We start from the raw sequence: 13,703 nt of genomic DNA, 5'->3' as shown, positions 1-13,703 counted from the left end.
GATCTATGTCTGGAGCTTGTCAAGGGGGATACCTCCTGGTTGATCCTGGGATTTTTGAGACAGGAGGCGCCCCTATAACTCCCGCGGCATCTTGAACAGCTGGTTGGGGTGTCTGGGGCGGGTACGTCAATAGCTTCATTCTTTTTCTGAAGGGTCCCACCCAAGTGGGATTATTTATATCAGTTTCCTGGGGGCTGTTGTGTGTTATAGGAGGGATCTGTGCGGCCACTAGCGTACATGATTAAATATCAATCTGAAAGGTTCCAGTAGAGATTCCCTGGAATTGTGGGCTTGGGTGTTATCAATGTGCTGGTGATACCAGCTCTGTGTCTGTCATTAAGAAGGCAGGACTATTATATAAAAAAAAGGATTCATGACTGCTTTGTGGGAAGAAAGGATGCTGGAAGACCCACCAGTTTGGCTCACATCTTGTTCACCACGACTGATTCCCCACAAGAAGCTGTGCTGCACTCGCTCTTCTGTTTCCCCCCCTTGCATTGGTCAGTTTCACACTATTCGCCACGTGGCCATATTTTGACCTGCATCTCCCCGCGATTTCCCCTGCGTCTTCTCGATCCTTATTTTTGAGATTGAGAAGACGTGGGGCTGAGAGAGCTCTTTCCAGAACTGTCCTTTAGAGAACAGCTCTGACAGAACTGTGGCTTGCCCGAGGTCGTCTAGCCAGGTGCAAGTGGAGGAATGGGGAATCAAACCTGGTTCTCCCAGATTAGAGTCCACGCACTCAACCACCACACCAAACTAACCAGCCAGAGGCCACCATTTGGGGAGAGTAATGAGTAATGATCTGGATGTCACCAACACGATAATGTAACTTCACCATGTTGCTAGCGATGTGGCCTCGGCTTCCCTACTGCGCTTATGAAGTCCCCCTGCCAGCCAGCTGATTGGCGGCTGCCCCCAGAAGTGGGGGATCCCCACCTCCAGCAAGGGGTTGGCAACCCGACCCCACTACTATGGCCAATGGCTAGAGAGACAAAGAGGCACTCTTTTGATTTTGTAGCAGATCATCTATCTCCGGAGCTGCGGTGGCTCAAGTGGTTAAGACACTGAACTGCAGGCTGTGGAAGGTCAGTAGTTCAGCAGTTTGAGACCCGGGTGTGCCGCATGACGGAGTGAGCTCCCGTCTCTAGTTCCAGCTCCTGCCAACCTAGCAGTCCGAAAGCAAGAAATTGCAAGGAGATAAATAGGTACCACTTCGGTGGGAAGGGAACAGCGTTCCGTGCGCCTTGGTGTTTTGTCATGCCGGCCACATGACCACGGAAACGTCGGACTCGACTGGCTTTCAAGCAAGGGAAACCTTTGCCTTTACCTTTTACATCTATCTCCGCCCCCGAACACGAGCACAGGAGAGAGATCCGGCACCCTGCAGTGCTTCAGCCAACTTGCAGCGGGCTCTGTCCGCTTCCCTCTCCATCTTCCGAAGGTGTTTCTTGGCCTCTTGTGCTGAACTGAAGGTGTTCTGCCTTCTTCAAGCCCCAGCCGGTCCTTGAAAGAGAGATCAGACCATGGTCCTTTCCGCCCAAGACCTTAAATCCTGGTTCAACCCTGTCCCCGAACTTACATTCCAAACCACACTCGAGTTCACCCCTGTAATTATCTCGGGGTATTTTTTTGTTTCCACATTACACTGAGGTCACCCCGGTTTCACCCCACTCTTGTCCCGGGGTAAACGGATGCTGCTATAACCGGGGATCGATGCAAGGTATCGGGTCGCGAGTGGAACTCTGATAAACCCAGGGGTGAGATCCCAGTGGGGAAAGGACCCGTCTCTTAACCATTACCTTCGGTTCAGGCAGCCTCCACAAGTCATGAAAGGACACGAGTCGTTTTCTTTCTCAAATCGCTTATCCACTTCGGAGGGCACTTCAGATCCAACCACAGCAGCAGTGATCAGGCAGGCGTGAGGGGCAGGCGTCCTCAACCTTTGTGAGCCTGTGGGTGCATGTGGAATTTGACATGGCATGGTGGGCACAGCCACAAAACGGCTGCCGTGGGAGGCGGGGCCAGGCACAAAATAGCTGCCATGGGAGGTGGGGCCAGGCACAAAATGGATGCCATAGGAGGCGGGGCCAGGCGCAAAATGGTGGGCGCAGCTTGCTTTCAGTCATACAATGAAAGATCCTGGTGCCGTGGTGGCAGCTGCTCCCAAAGTAATGTTTTTAACCATCTGCACAGCCATTCAAATCTTCAGTGGTGTCAGCTATGCTGCCATGGGGGTTGGGATGGTCAGACAGCGTCGGTGTCATTGCTCTTGCATTCCTTTCTGTGCTTCGTGCTGAAACGCTTATCTGTAAAGATGTGCAGGTGGGGGTTGTGGTGTCTGCCTTTACCAGGGAGCCGCGGGAGAATACGAGTTCCCAGCTTCGGCTAGAAACAGTTTGCAAGCTTTATCCCGTGCGCGGGAGGGTGCCTAACCGGCCAGCGCAGTGGGGAGGGGGGGTGCATACGAATACCCTATATCTTATTATGTCCAAGGGGCAACTGCCATTCTTAACAGTGACCTTGTTAATATAGCTCTTCAATAAAAGTATTGCCTTTCCTGAAAGCGTGTACTCCGTTGTTGGCTGTGGGCTCTGACAAGTGGCCAGTCAGAAGCCGTACAGGGCAAAAGTCCCACCTGTCCCCGCACACTTGGAGGGCACCAGGAAAGGGGTTGCCAGGCACCTTGGGACCCATGGGCGCCACATTGGGGGCTCCCGGTCTAGCACATGCTGTTCTCTCCGTCTAGCACGGAGGCCCCCAACCTTTTTGAGAACCATTATAATTCTGACATGGGGTGGTGGGTTGGGCGCAGCCCCAAAACGGCTGCCTCAGGAGGCAGAGCCAGCCCCAGAACGGCTGCCGCAGCTTCCCTTCAGTCCCCCAGTGAAGACCCTTGCGTAGGGATCCCAAGTCCCCCCGGGGGGCGGGGAAACCCCCGCCCCAGAGGCCCGTTCCCCAGCGCCGCCGGATCGGGCCCCGGGGGGAACTCCTCCCCGACGTGCGCATCACTCAGAAGTGACGCGGGCACGCTGGGGGCGGGGCCACAGCCATACAAGGGAAAACTATGGTTTTCCCTTGTATGGTCGTGGCCCCGCCCCCAGCGTGCCCGGCGTCATAACGTCACTTCCTGGTGACGTGTGTGCGGCGCGCGCTTCGGGATCCACCCGGGAGTCCCCCACCGCCAAGGTAAGTTCCACTTGGCAACGCTACCCTTGCGCTGTGGTGGCAGCTGCTGCTGAAGCAGCGTTTTTAAAAAATCTGCACGGCCAGTGAGAAGCTCTGCTAGGCAAAAGCTGCACCTGGCTCTCTAAAACTACTTGGGCGGGCACCAGGAAAGGTGTTGGCAGGTGCAACGCTGGGGACCCCTTGAGCGAGGGCATCTCGAGGCTCCCAACTGCTTTTTCCGAGCCTCAAAGGAAGCGTTTAGATCTGTCGCTTCTGGAAGGTTACAGAGCTCACGGGGCAGATTTCCCAAAGCACGATAGCTGCGTAAAGGCTGTCGATTGCCCAGAGGGGGCTCCAGGGAGCCAGTGAGACTCCCCCCCCCCCATTAAAGCAACTGGAGAGTCTTTTATTTATAGGAGAGAAATGTTCTGCTTTGATACTAGAGAGCAAACCTGGACTCGAGCCACTGATTCTCCGGTCAAATTTACAGTCGTCTGTCATGATAATGATGGCAGGTGACCCACTGTGAGTGTTTGTTGTCAATAGCTGCCTTGGTAATCGTGAGCGCCCGTGCCATAGCTGGGGGTTCTTTGTCTTGCCATAAATCTCGCGGCACGGCCGAGGCCAGGATTTTCACGTGAAACAATACAAGACATTGGAACATTTGGGACGAGGCCAGCCTGACTGAGGGAAACGCAGGGGCTATCTTCGGAATAGACACCACATTTGTAATCTAGAAGGATTCCAGCTTGTCCTAAAGCAGTGGTGGCGAACCTACGGCACGGGTGCCAGAGGTGGCACTCAGAGCCCTCTCTGTGGGCACGCGTGCCATCGCCCCAGCCAGGCCCAGACCATCATTAAAGTGTCGAATCCTCTGCCAAATAATTTTAAGTAAATGAAAGCATTTGGGATTGCTTTCCTTACTTTGTTTGGATCATCTTAAATTAATGTATGAGTTGTTTTTTCTAAAGTAAAACCTCAGGATTCAGGTTAAATTGCCGTGTTGGCACTTTGCGATAAATAAATGAGTTTTAGGTCGCAGTTTGGGCACTCGGTCTCTAAAAGGGTTGACAGCACTGTCCTAAAGTCTCTTGATGAGAGGGTTGCCAGTCTCCAGTTGGTGGCTGGAGATCGCCTGGGATTACAACTGATCTCCAGGCGAAAGATCCAGACAGAAGATGGGCTGTCTGGCATCAGACCCTGCCGAGGTCCCTCCCCTCCCCAAACCTCACCCTCCTCAGGTTCCACCCCCCCAAATCTCCAGGTATTTCCCAATCCAGAAGTGGCAACCCTCCTTTCTCCTAACGTTACATAGTCCACAAAGGTTATTCGGCCTTGTATTTGTCCTTTATAGCCATAAAGAAGGAACTGATGGCGGTGGATTTGTGCGAAGGCCCAACGTCTTGTTCTCCCAGTCTTCCTTAACGTCATCACACAGGTGATTGGCCTGCTTTTTATCTATCACTTGATTAATCACCTGGTCGCCGTCACGATCGATCCAGCGGATCAGAATGTCCTGGCCAAGAAAAACTACAACAAGCCCATGCCGATCTTTGACCGCAGCACGTGCAAGCATGTGATTCAGAACCAGCGCTGCTACCTTTGTGAAGTTGAAGTGTAAGTCTTCCCTTAATACTATTGTAAATGGAGACCTTGTTCCTTGGCAAAAAATAAAGATCCCACAACACCTCTGTCTAGTGGCACAGAGTCTGAGCCCAGCGGCACCTTTAAGACCAACAAAATTTAATCCTGGGTATAAACTTTTGTGTGCCTGCTTCAGACCAATACGGCTACCTGTCTGAATCTAACCTCTGACAGATAATGCTTGCTTTGAGCCAGCAGTGGCCTTAGATGCTAGAACTCTTGGCCTTCAAGAGTTGTGGCCAACAAGTAGGTCATGAGTTTATTTCAAGGGTGGATATGCCAACGATACCACATCCATCTTTTGCAGAGGAGAGGGGAATCTAGGAGGAAAGAGAAAGGGTGACAAGGGGAAATGAGGGTGGATCTAACTCTGTGGTATCAAAACTGTGGTGGGGAAACCTGAGGTTCATAAGAACTAAGAAGAGCCCTGCTGTGTCAGGCCAGTGGTCCCTCTAGTCCAGCGTCCTGTCTCACACAGTGGGCAATCAGTTCCTCTGGAGAGCCAAAAACAGGACATGGAGGCTGAGGCCTTCCCCAGATGTTGCCTCCTGGCTCTGGGATTCAGAGGCTTAGTGCCTCTGAATGTGGAGGTTCCCGTCAGCCACTATGGCTAGTAACCATTGACAGACTTATACTCCATGAATCTATCTCATCCCCCTTTAAAGCTGCTTACTCCTGTGGCCATCACTACATCCTCTGGCAGCGAAGTCCACATTTTAATTCCTTGGCAACTTAGCAGTTTTTCTGTCCTGAGAAGGCCAATAAAAGGTGTAGGTCTGGGGCTCCGTGGAAGAGCATCTGCTCGGCATGCAGAAGGTCCCAGGTTCTAATCCCAGGCGTCTCCAGTTGAAAAGACCAGGCAGTAGGGGTGGGCAAAGACCTCGGCCTGAGACCCTGGAGAGCCCCTCCCAGTCTGAGTAGACAACACTGACCTTGATGGAATGATGGTGTGATTCAGTAGAAAGCAGCTTTACACTTGTATATATCTTGGGTGATTTCCCACAAGCGCTGCTCCGTGCTCACTCCTCCCTTTTGCCCCGATGGTACGTGTCAATTTCACACAAACTGCTGCGCGGCCGCATTTTGCCCCGCAGCATCGTGCGATTTGCCCCACGTCTACTCAGTCCTCAAAAAACAGGATTGAGTAGACGCGGGGGAAATGGCACGAAGCGGTCGCGCAGCAGCTTGTGTGAAATTGACACGTACCATCGGGCCAAAGAGAAGAGTGAGCGCGGAGCAGCTCTTGTGGGAAATTACCCCTTGTGTATTTCTTAAAGCACAAATGTTTTATGAGGACGATGTACGTTCTTGCAATAGGTTTTATTTGGTCTATGCACGTGGCAGAATGACACGGTAGAATCCTGAGGTGGTAGAACACAATGTGAAACTTCAGAATACAGGTGCAGAATCACATTTACGTAGTGCTACATTGGCCCCGGTCACACGGAGGATTTGCCGCGGGAGAGGCACGAATGTTGGGCGGAGTATACAGGCGCGATCACAAGGACACATCTGGCAAGCGTAGCACACCCATCGCCGACCCGTAGCATCTGCCCGAAGATCCGGAGTTTAAAAAATACCCGGGAAAGCCTACTAGGAAATGGTTTGCTACAGGCTGTCGACGGAATACCTACGTGTGATCGCTCAAGCGCGCTCCTCTTGCCGTGTCGACGCGCGCCGGAAACACGCACCGACAAACAAAACCCCGATTTGCTGCCCGCGGCGTCTGATCGTGTTTTGGCGCATTAAATTGAACCGGCGCAAAAAGCCACGCCCCCCCCCCCCCCGCGTTATCTGGCCCGTGTGTCCGGGGCCATTGTGTGTATTTAAAACAAAAACCTCCCAGCAAGTAGAAACGAAGCATCCCAAGATTTGGCTCACTTCCCCTTCCGCCAGTGCGTGATTTCTGCTTGCAGGGTTTTCATGGGGCCCTGCATTTTGAAAATGGCATCCCATGTGGCTACAGTCTGAACGGACACAGTCCATTCTGCCGCATCATTCTGCTGCCTATGTACCGGGCCATAGAAGGGGGGAGGCTGCAGAGGCAGAAAGCGTTGAAGGAGGTTTGGGACAGGGAGCAGGAGAGAGGAGGTTTGGAATCCTCATTCGTCAGGAAGAGACCAGGCCGCAGGGCCGTGGCTACAGTGGGGCATCTTGGGGCTATGCCCCCCCCCGACTTACTGTCAAGGCCCCACAACTTCCCATCCATCCCAGGGCCCCTGAGCAGCAGCAGGTGCAGGGAAGGAGTCGGGTACTCCTGTGCGGCTGTCTGGCGTGAAGGGCCAGCTACGGTGGCCGCGCAGAGTCAGACAGCACCTATTTCCCCCAGAAACTTAATTAAATTACCTTTAATTCAATTAGCCAGTGCCCCCTAAGAAATTTAAAGGCCCTCAGACTTAAAAAATCCTGGCGACAGGCCTCCCAGGCCGCTTTGGAGGTTATCTCCCAAATGACTGGCTGATTGCAGTTAAATAACCACACTTGTGATGAGCCTTTACAATGGCGTTCTCAGCTTGGACAACAGTTTTAAAAGCTTGGAGGTGGCCGGCTGCCCTCTAAACTTGGTACACCACTTCTCAGGCTGCGTATCCTAGGTGGCTTATTGCTAGGGCGGCCAGACCCAGTGTGGGCAAGGGTCCCCCCGGTTTGGGGTCCTCTCTGCCCCCTAACTACCCCTCAAACAGGCAGAAGCTGGAAATAAACACGACATGCCTTCGTCACCTGGGGTATGACGTGCTGGTTTTAGGGCAAAGCTCTATGGTAGAAGCTAATTCTACCATAGAGTATTGCCCAAAAACCAGAGTGTGGCCCCCACCCCCGACATCCCCAATGTGTCTACATCACTTCCAGGTGACTTTGTGTTTCTTTTCAGCATTGCTCCCCACTCCCAATAAGCTCACCCCCCCATCCCCCACCCCCAGGCCCGAGGAACCTGGCAGCCCTACATATCGCTTCTGTGTGCATATAGAGTCTCCACCAGTGGTCCCTAATCTTTTTGAGCCTGTGGGCACCTTTGGAATTTTGACACCGTGAGGTGGCTGCGGACACAAAATGGCTGCCACAAAAGGGCTGCTGCAGGAGGCAGGCCCAGGCCCAAAATGGCTGCCAGAGCTTACCTTCAGTGAGCCAGTGAAGGTCCCTGTGTTGCGGTGGCGGCGGCTGCCAAAGCGACATTTTTTAAAAAAAATCTGCACAGCCAGTCCAATCTCTAGTGGCCAATCAGAAGCCTTGCTGAGCAAAAGACCCACCTGACCGTGTCCACTTTCCAAAATAATTTTGGCAGGCACCAGGAAAGGTGTGGGCGGGTGCCACAGTGCCTGCGGCCAGCCCGTTGGGCCCCCCGGTATATGAGCTATCTAAATACGAAGCCTTGCCCTCACTGTATGATATATTCTCGTGCAAACTTTAAGCCGTTGAATGTATTTCTTTAATGTATTTCCCCCCCTAGAGGGCCAAAAGTCAAACACTGTAGTGCCTGCAATAAATGCATTGCAGACTTCGATCACCATTGCAACTGGCTAAATAACTGCGTTGGAAGCAAAAATTACTGGTAAGTTAACAGCCGCTAGCTTGGGATTTCTTTCCTGTCTATAAAGCAGGCATCTTTCCAGGAGGGCGGAATGGTCAAAGAATCCCTCCCATAGTGTTTCAGACCGCCACCTCTAGATACATCTCAAAAATATCTGACCAATCTGCATAGGCAGAATATAGACTGAGTTGGTGATTCATTGTTCTTATAAAGAAGCGTAAATGCCCCCCACCCATGTACTAAGTATGGATGACTGATGGGCACAGCCTTTTTGTGTTAACTAGGAAGTATTTGATACATATGGCTGACTTTATTAGAGGCATGAAAATGTAGCTTCAGCAAATCTCAGAACTCCCTGGGTTTTGTACAGTCTTGACTCTAAGAACATGCCTTCAGGTCCTTTGGACCTGCCGGCCTTCTGGGCCCTGGCTCCTGCCCCGGGGGAACTCTCTACTTAATGACATCCGCGCCCTCCGGGGCCTAATGCAGTTCCACAGGGCGTGCAAAACAGAGATGGTTGAGGACAGCAACGCTTTCCCATCGCATCGGGCTCATGACCCACCCCTTGGAGGAAGAAACTGCATTCTGAGTGCCATCAAGGAGAGATTTGTTCCTGATTTTTATTCTGACTCATTACTGGTTGTTTGCTGTCTGATGCTGTTGATGTTTTTAAATTAGTTATTGTATGTTTTTACGCATGGTGTACACTACCCTGAGCACTTTGGTGGGAGGGCGATCTAGAAAATAATAACAACCACAACAACAACTGAGAATGCGACCCAGAACATGGCCACTTTTTTTTTCTCTTTCCCATCAGGCTGCATGTTTTAGAGCAGTGGTCCCCAGCAATGCACCCTCTAAGCCGTGGAGTCTTGTGAGCAAAAATTCTACTTTGTGAGCTGCTGGCATTAAAGTTGTGAGCGAGCGATTTGGCTGCTACATAAATCAGTTTGCTCTGGAGCCCTCCTCCTTCCTGAGCTAAGGCAAAAATCTGTGAGCTGGAGGCTAAAAAACGGTGAGATGGCTCACACTAACTCAGCTTAGAGGGAACACTGGTCCCCAACCTTTTTAAGCCTATGGGCACCTTTGGAGTTCTGACACAGCTTGGTGGACTCAGCCACAAAATGGCTGCCCCAAAACAGCTGCCACAAGAGGGTAGAGCCAGGCACAAAACAGGTGCCACAGCTTCCCTTCATTCCCCCAGTGAAGATCTTTGTGTCGTGGTGGCAGCTGTTGCCAAGGCGACGTTTTTAAAAATCTGCACAGCCAGTCAAATCTCCAGGGGACAATCAGAATCCGTGCTGGGCCCAAGCCACCCCTGGCCCTGCCCACTTTCTGAAAACGCTTGGTGGGCACCAGGAAAGATGTCGGCGGGCACCTGTTTTCGAGGATGATTCGGTAATAGACGGCAGGCAGTCCAGGAGCCCACAAGAAGCTTCTGACGGGTCCCAGGAGTGTGGTAGAACGGCGCTCCGGCAGTAAGGAGCCTGGGGTGGGCCCCCCCTGGCCTGCCCACGCAGGTGGACGGGCCAGGGAAGGCCTGCAGAGTCCCCCCCGCTACCTGGGGGGGATTTAAATGCCTTTCTTTCCCTTCCCTGGATGGGGATGGGAGAGAAAGGCATTCTAAACATGCCTGCCCTTTGTCAGGGGGTGTGGCATATGCAAATGAGCTCCTGCATCTCTTTTTCTACGAAATGACCCCTGGTTAAAATGACTGGGGGAGCTGAGTTTGCACAGACCAGATTGCCAGCTGGGAAGAACCATAAAACATTTCCTGGATCCCTTAAAATCCAAACTGGACAGGCACATGCTGGGACAGTGATTGTACCACGTGACGGACCCAGGCCCCTCGGTCTTTCGTTCTAGGTGAGCAGAACGGTTGTAAATCTGTCATTAAATAACTGTGCCTTTTCTACACAAAAGCTTCGTAAGCCTCCGCTGTTGCACATTCGTGACTCTTTCTGTCCGTGTCTGCCCGCCCAGGTTTTTCTTCAGCGCAGTGGCTTCCGCTGTTCTTGGGCTCTTCCTGCGGATCTTGGTGGTCCTGTACGTCTTCATCCAGTATTTTGTGGATCCGGGACAGCTCCGCACAGCTCCTCAGTTTGAAAGTATTGTTCCACTGACTTAACATCTCTCTTTCTCCAATGGTCTAGTAGTAGATCCTCCATGTTCAGAGGCAGCAGTCCTTAAAAATACCAGTGCCAGGAGTCAGCATCAGGGGAAGGCCTCAGCCTCTGTGTCCTGTTGTTGGCCCTCCAGAGGAACTGGTTGGCCACTGAGTGAGACAGGATGCTGGACTAGAGGGACCACTGGTCTGATCCAGCAGGGCTCTTCTCATGTTCTTAGTACATATTCAAGGTGGTAGTGGTATTTTCTGAAATGAAGGCCCTTCTGGTTTCTTTGCCATTGATTTTGACCTTTAACAAGGGAAACTACTGTATTTCGTAGACGAATGGTTCTGAATATCCCTGTGGATCACAGCTCATCATGCTGAACATTTTGTGCACAGAAGTTAAAGGATGGGGAAGTCAGCGCAAAGCGGCAAAATTACTTGTGGCTTTCATGAGGTTGTCCCTTCCCTTGAGAGTGCATGTAAAACTGGGGGGGATCACAATTCAATTTGACTTCTTTCACCTCTCATGAAGACACATGAAGCTGCCTTGTACTGAATCAGATCCTTGGCCTATCTAGGTCAGTATAGTCATAGAGTCATAGAATGTTAAAGTCGGAAGGGACCTTGCAGGTCATCTAGTCCAACCCCCTGCACTCTGCAGGAGCATAGCCAAAAGATAGCCCTACAACATACAATATAGTCGACACTGACTGACTGGCAAGAGCTCGCTGGGGTCTTGGGCGGAGGTCTTCCACATCATTTCTAATGGGAGATGCTGAGGGATTGATCCTGAGACCTTTTGCGTGCAAAGCTGGTACCCTGCCATGTCCCCACACCTTAAAATGTCCCTATTAATAAAAGTTTGGAATGGGTATTTAACTTTGGTGTAATTTGAGGTGTATGTCCTTCCATGGCCCTGACCTGGATGGGCCAAGCTAACCTGATCTCAGCAGATCTCGGAAGCTAAGCAGGGTCGGCCCCGGTTAGCACTTGGATGGGAGGCCAGGAAGAAATCCTAGGGTTGCTGTGCAGAGACGGGCAGTGGCAAACCGTGTCCCTTGTCGTAAATCGTAAATTGGTTGCAACCTTCTAGCAAAAAGAAAATTTTAAAATCCTTCCATGATTTGACTTTCAAAAGAAAACAGTGTTCAATTGAATATGGTGGCAGCAGTATCTGACGGAAGTACATGCCGCAGGAAGTGGTGGCGACTACGGGGACAGGCAGCTTCAAGAGGGGTGTGGTGAAACGGGGACCCGCCCTCAGCCCTGGGAGACTGAGCAACCATTCTGTGGCTCGCAAGCCCGTTTTTGCCTTCCCACCCTTCCTGGTGGGGCTATTTCCTTTCGTTACACGCTGCCACCACTCACTGAATGGACGCCGCCTTCCTAGAGGGACAGTGAGACCCCTCTGGCTGATTCCCCAACCTTGGGAAGTTGGTACCGCAATCATTGGGTGCCCCCTGGAGAGTTGGGAACCCTTCCAATTTGGGCCCGTTTGGGTTCCCTGGCCTCCCTTTTGCTTCTGGTAATATGCCAAGCGGGGAGGCCTAAGTGGTCAAGGCACACAAGGTCTCAAACTCAAAAAAGGTTTATTTGAACTATATACATATTAGGCACAAAACTTAAACACAGCACATCAATACAACCTGGGCACAGAAAATAAACAGGATTTAAAACGCCATTCCTCTGTCCCCTACACACACGCTCTCTATCTCTGGAGGTTGTGGGCCTCAGGATGGGATTTACTTTCCACCTCCTGTTGTTGTGGAGAAACCCCAGCCCTCCTTGGGACTGGTCACTTGTACTGTTACCCTCCTGGCTGTCCACCACGGTTTATAGTGGCCTGGATGCCCTGGAGCCTGTGGTAACAAGAGCCCCACCTGTACACTCCCTCGAAGCTGCCGTCCAAGCTGAGCCAAAGGCCAGAGCAGGCTGAGACTGAACTCCCCCCTCAGGAGCCAAAGCCTTTATCTCCCTGGCTCCGCCCCTGGGGTGTGTCCATATTTTCCCGCTCTTTTCCCTCACGCTTCTGGGAACTGTAGGCAGGGAGGTATGGCAGCTCCCTTGTTCCCTATGGAGTACCTCCCCCCTCCTAAGGACTACCAGGCTGGCATCCATTTTAAAATACACTGCTGCCTCTGCCTAGCAGCCATTTCGTTACAAGGGGATTGGAGAAACATGTGGAGCAGAGGTCCATCAGTGGCACCTTTAAGAGCAACAAAGATTAATTCAGTGTATAAGCTTTCATGTGACAGTGATGCTCTGTATTCTTGGTGCTTGGGGGTGCCCACAGTGGGAGGGCTTCTGAAGTTCTGGCCCCACTGATGGACCTCCTGATGGCACCTGGGTTTTGGCCACTGTTGGACTGTGTCAGACTGGATGGGCCATTGGCCTGATCCAGCATGGCTTCTCATACGGTCTTACGTCATTTCCTCACAAATTTCCTTCAGAACTTCCTAGAATCATAGAATGTTAGAGTTGGAAGGGACCTTGCAGGTCATCTAGTCCAACCCCCTGCACTCTGCAGGAGCATAGCTGAAAGATAGCCCTACATACCTACAACATACCCGAAAGATGGTTGTCCAGCCTTCGCTAGAAAACGTCCAGCGAAGGAGAATCCACCACCTCCCGAGGCAGACTGTTCCACTGCTCAACCACTCTTACAGTTAGGAAATTTCTCCTGATATTTAGCCGGTAACGACTGCCTTGTAATTTCCACCCATTAGCTCTAGTCTTGCATCCGGAGCAAGAGATAATATTTCTTCTCCATCTTCTACATGACAGCCCTTCAGATACTTGAAGACGGCAATCATGTCCCCTCTAAGCCTTCTCTTTCCCAGACTAAACAGACCCAACTCTTTCAGCCTTTCCTCATAAGACTTGGACTCCAACCCTTTCACCATCCTGGTTGCCCTCTTCTGGACACGCTCGAGCTTGTCAACATCCTTCCTCAAATGTGGTGCCCAAAACTGGACACAGTACTCCAGGTGAGGCCTGACCATAGCAGAACAGAGCGAAACGACCACCTCCCATGATCTGGACACAATGCTTCTGTTCATGCATCCTAAGACTGCATTAGCTTTCTTCGCAGTCACATCGCACTGCAGGCTCATGTTTAGCTTGTGATCCACCAGAACACCTAGATCCCTTTCGCATGTGCTGCTGTCAAGCCAAGTCCCTCCCATTCTATCTCTACGCCTTTGATTTTTTGTACCTAAGTGTAGGACTTTGCATTTATCTCTATTGAAA

At 51.7% G+C, this 13,703-nt stretch overlaps 1 protein-coding gene across 1 annotated transcript in view; it reads left to right on the top strand.

The window, feature by feature from the left end:
• Positions 1 to 13,703, top strand: part of LOC107115921 (probable palmitoyltransferase ZDHHC11) — a 28,510-nt gene that overhangs the window by 8,337 nt on the left and 6,470 nt on the right. The window contains exons 3-5 of the mRNA XM_015417718.1: positions 4,607 to 4,785; positions 8,261 to 8,362; positions 10,325 to 10,449. Of these exons, the coding sequence (XP_015273204.1) occupies positions 4,607 to 4,785; positions 8,261 to 8,362; positions 10,325 to 10,449 (406 nt within the window). The remainder of the gene's footprint in view (positions 1 to 4,606; positions 4,786 to 8,260; positions 8,363 to 10,324; positions 10,450 to 13,703) is intronic.

Source organism: Gekko japonicus, unplaced genomic scaffold, assembly GCF_001447785.1.
Source record: "Gekko japonicus isolate JY-2015 unplaced genomic scaffold, Gekko_japonicus_V1.1 scaffold97, whole genome shotgun sequence".
NCBI classification, from domain to species: Eukaryota; Metazoa; Chordata; class Lepidosauria; order Squamata; family Gekkonidae; genus Gekko; species Gekko japonicus.
This window is presented reverse-complemented; position numbering and strand designations above follow the sequence as displayed.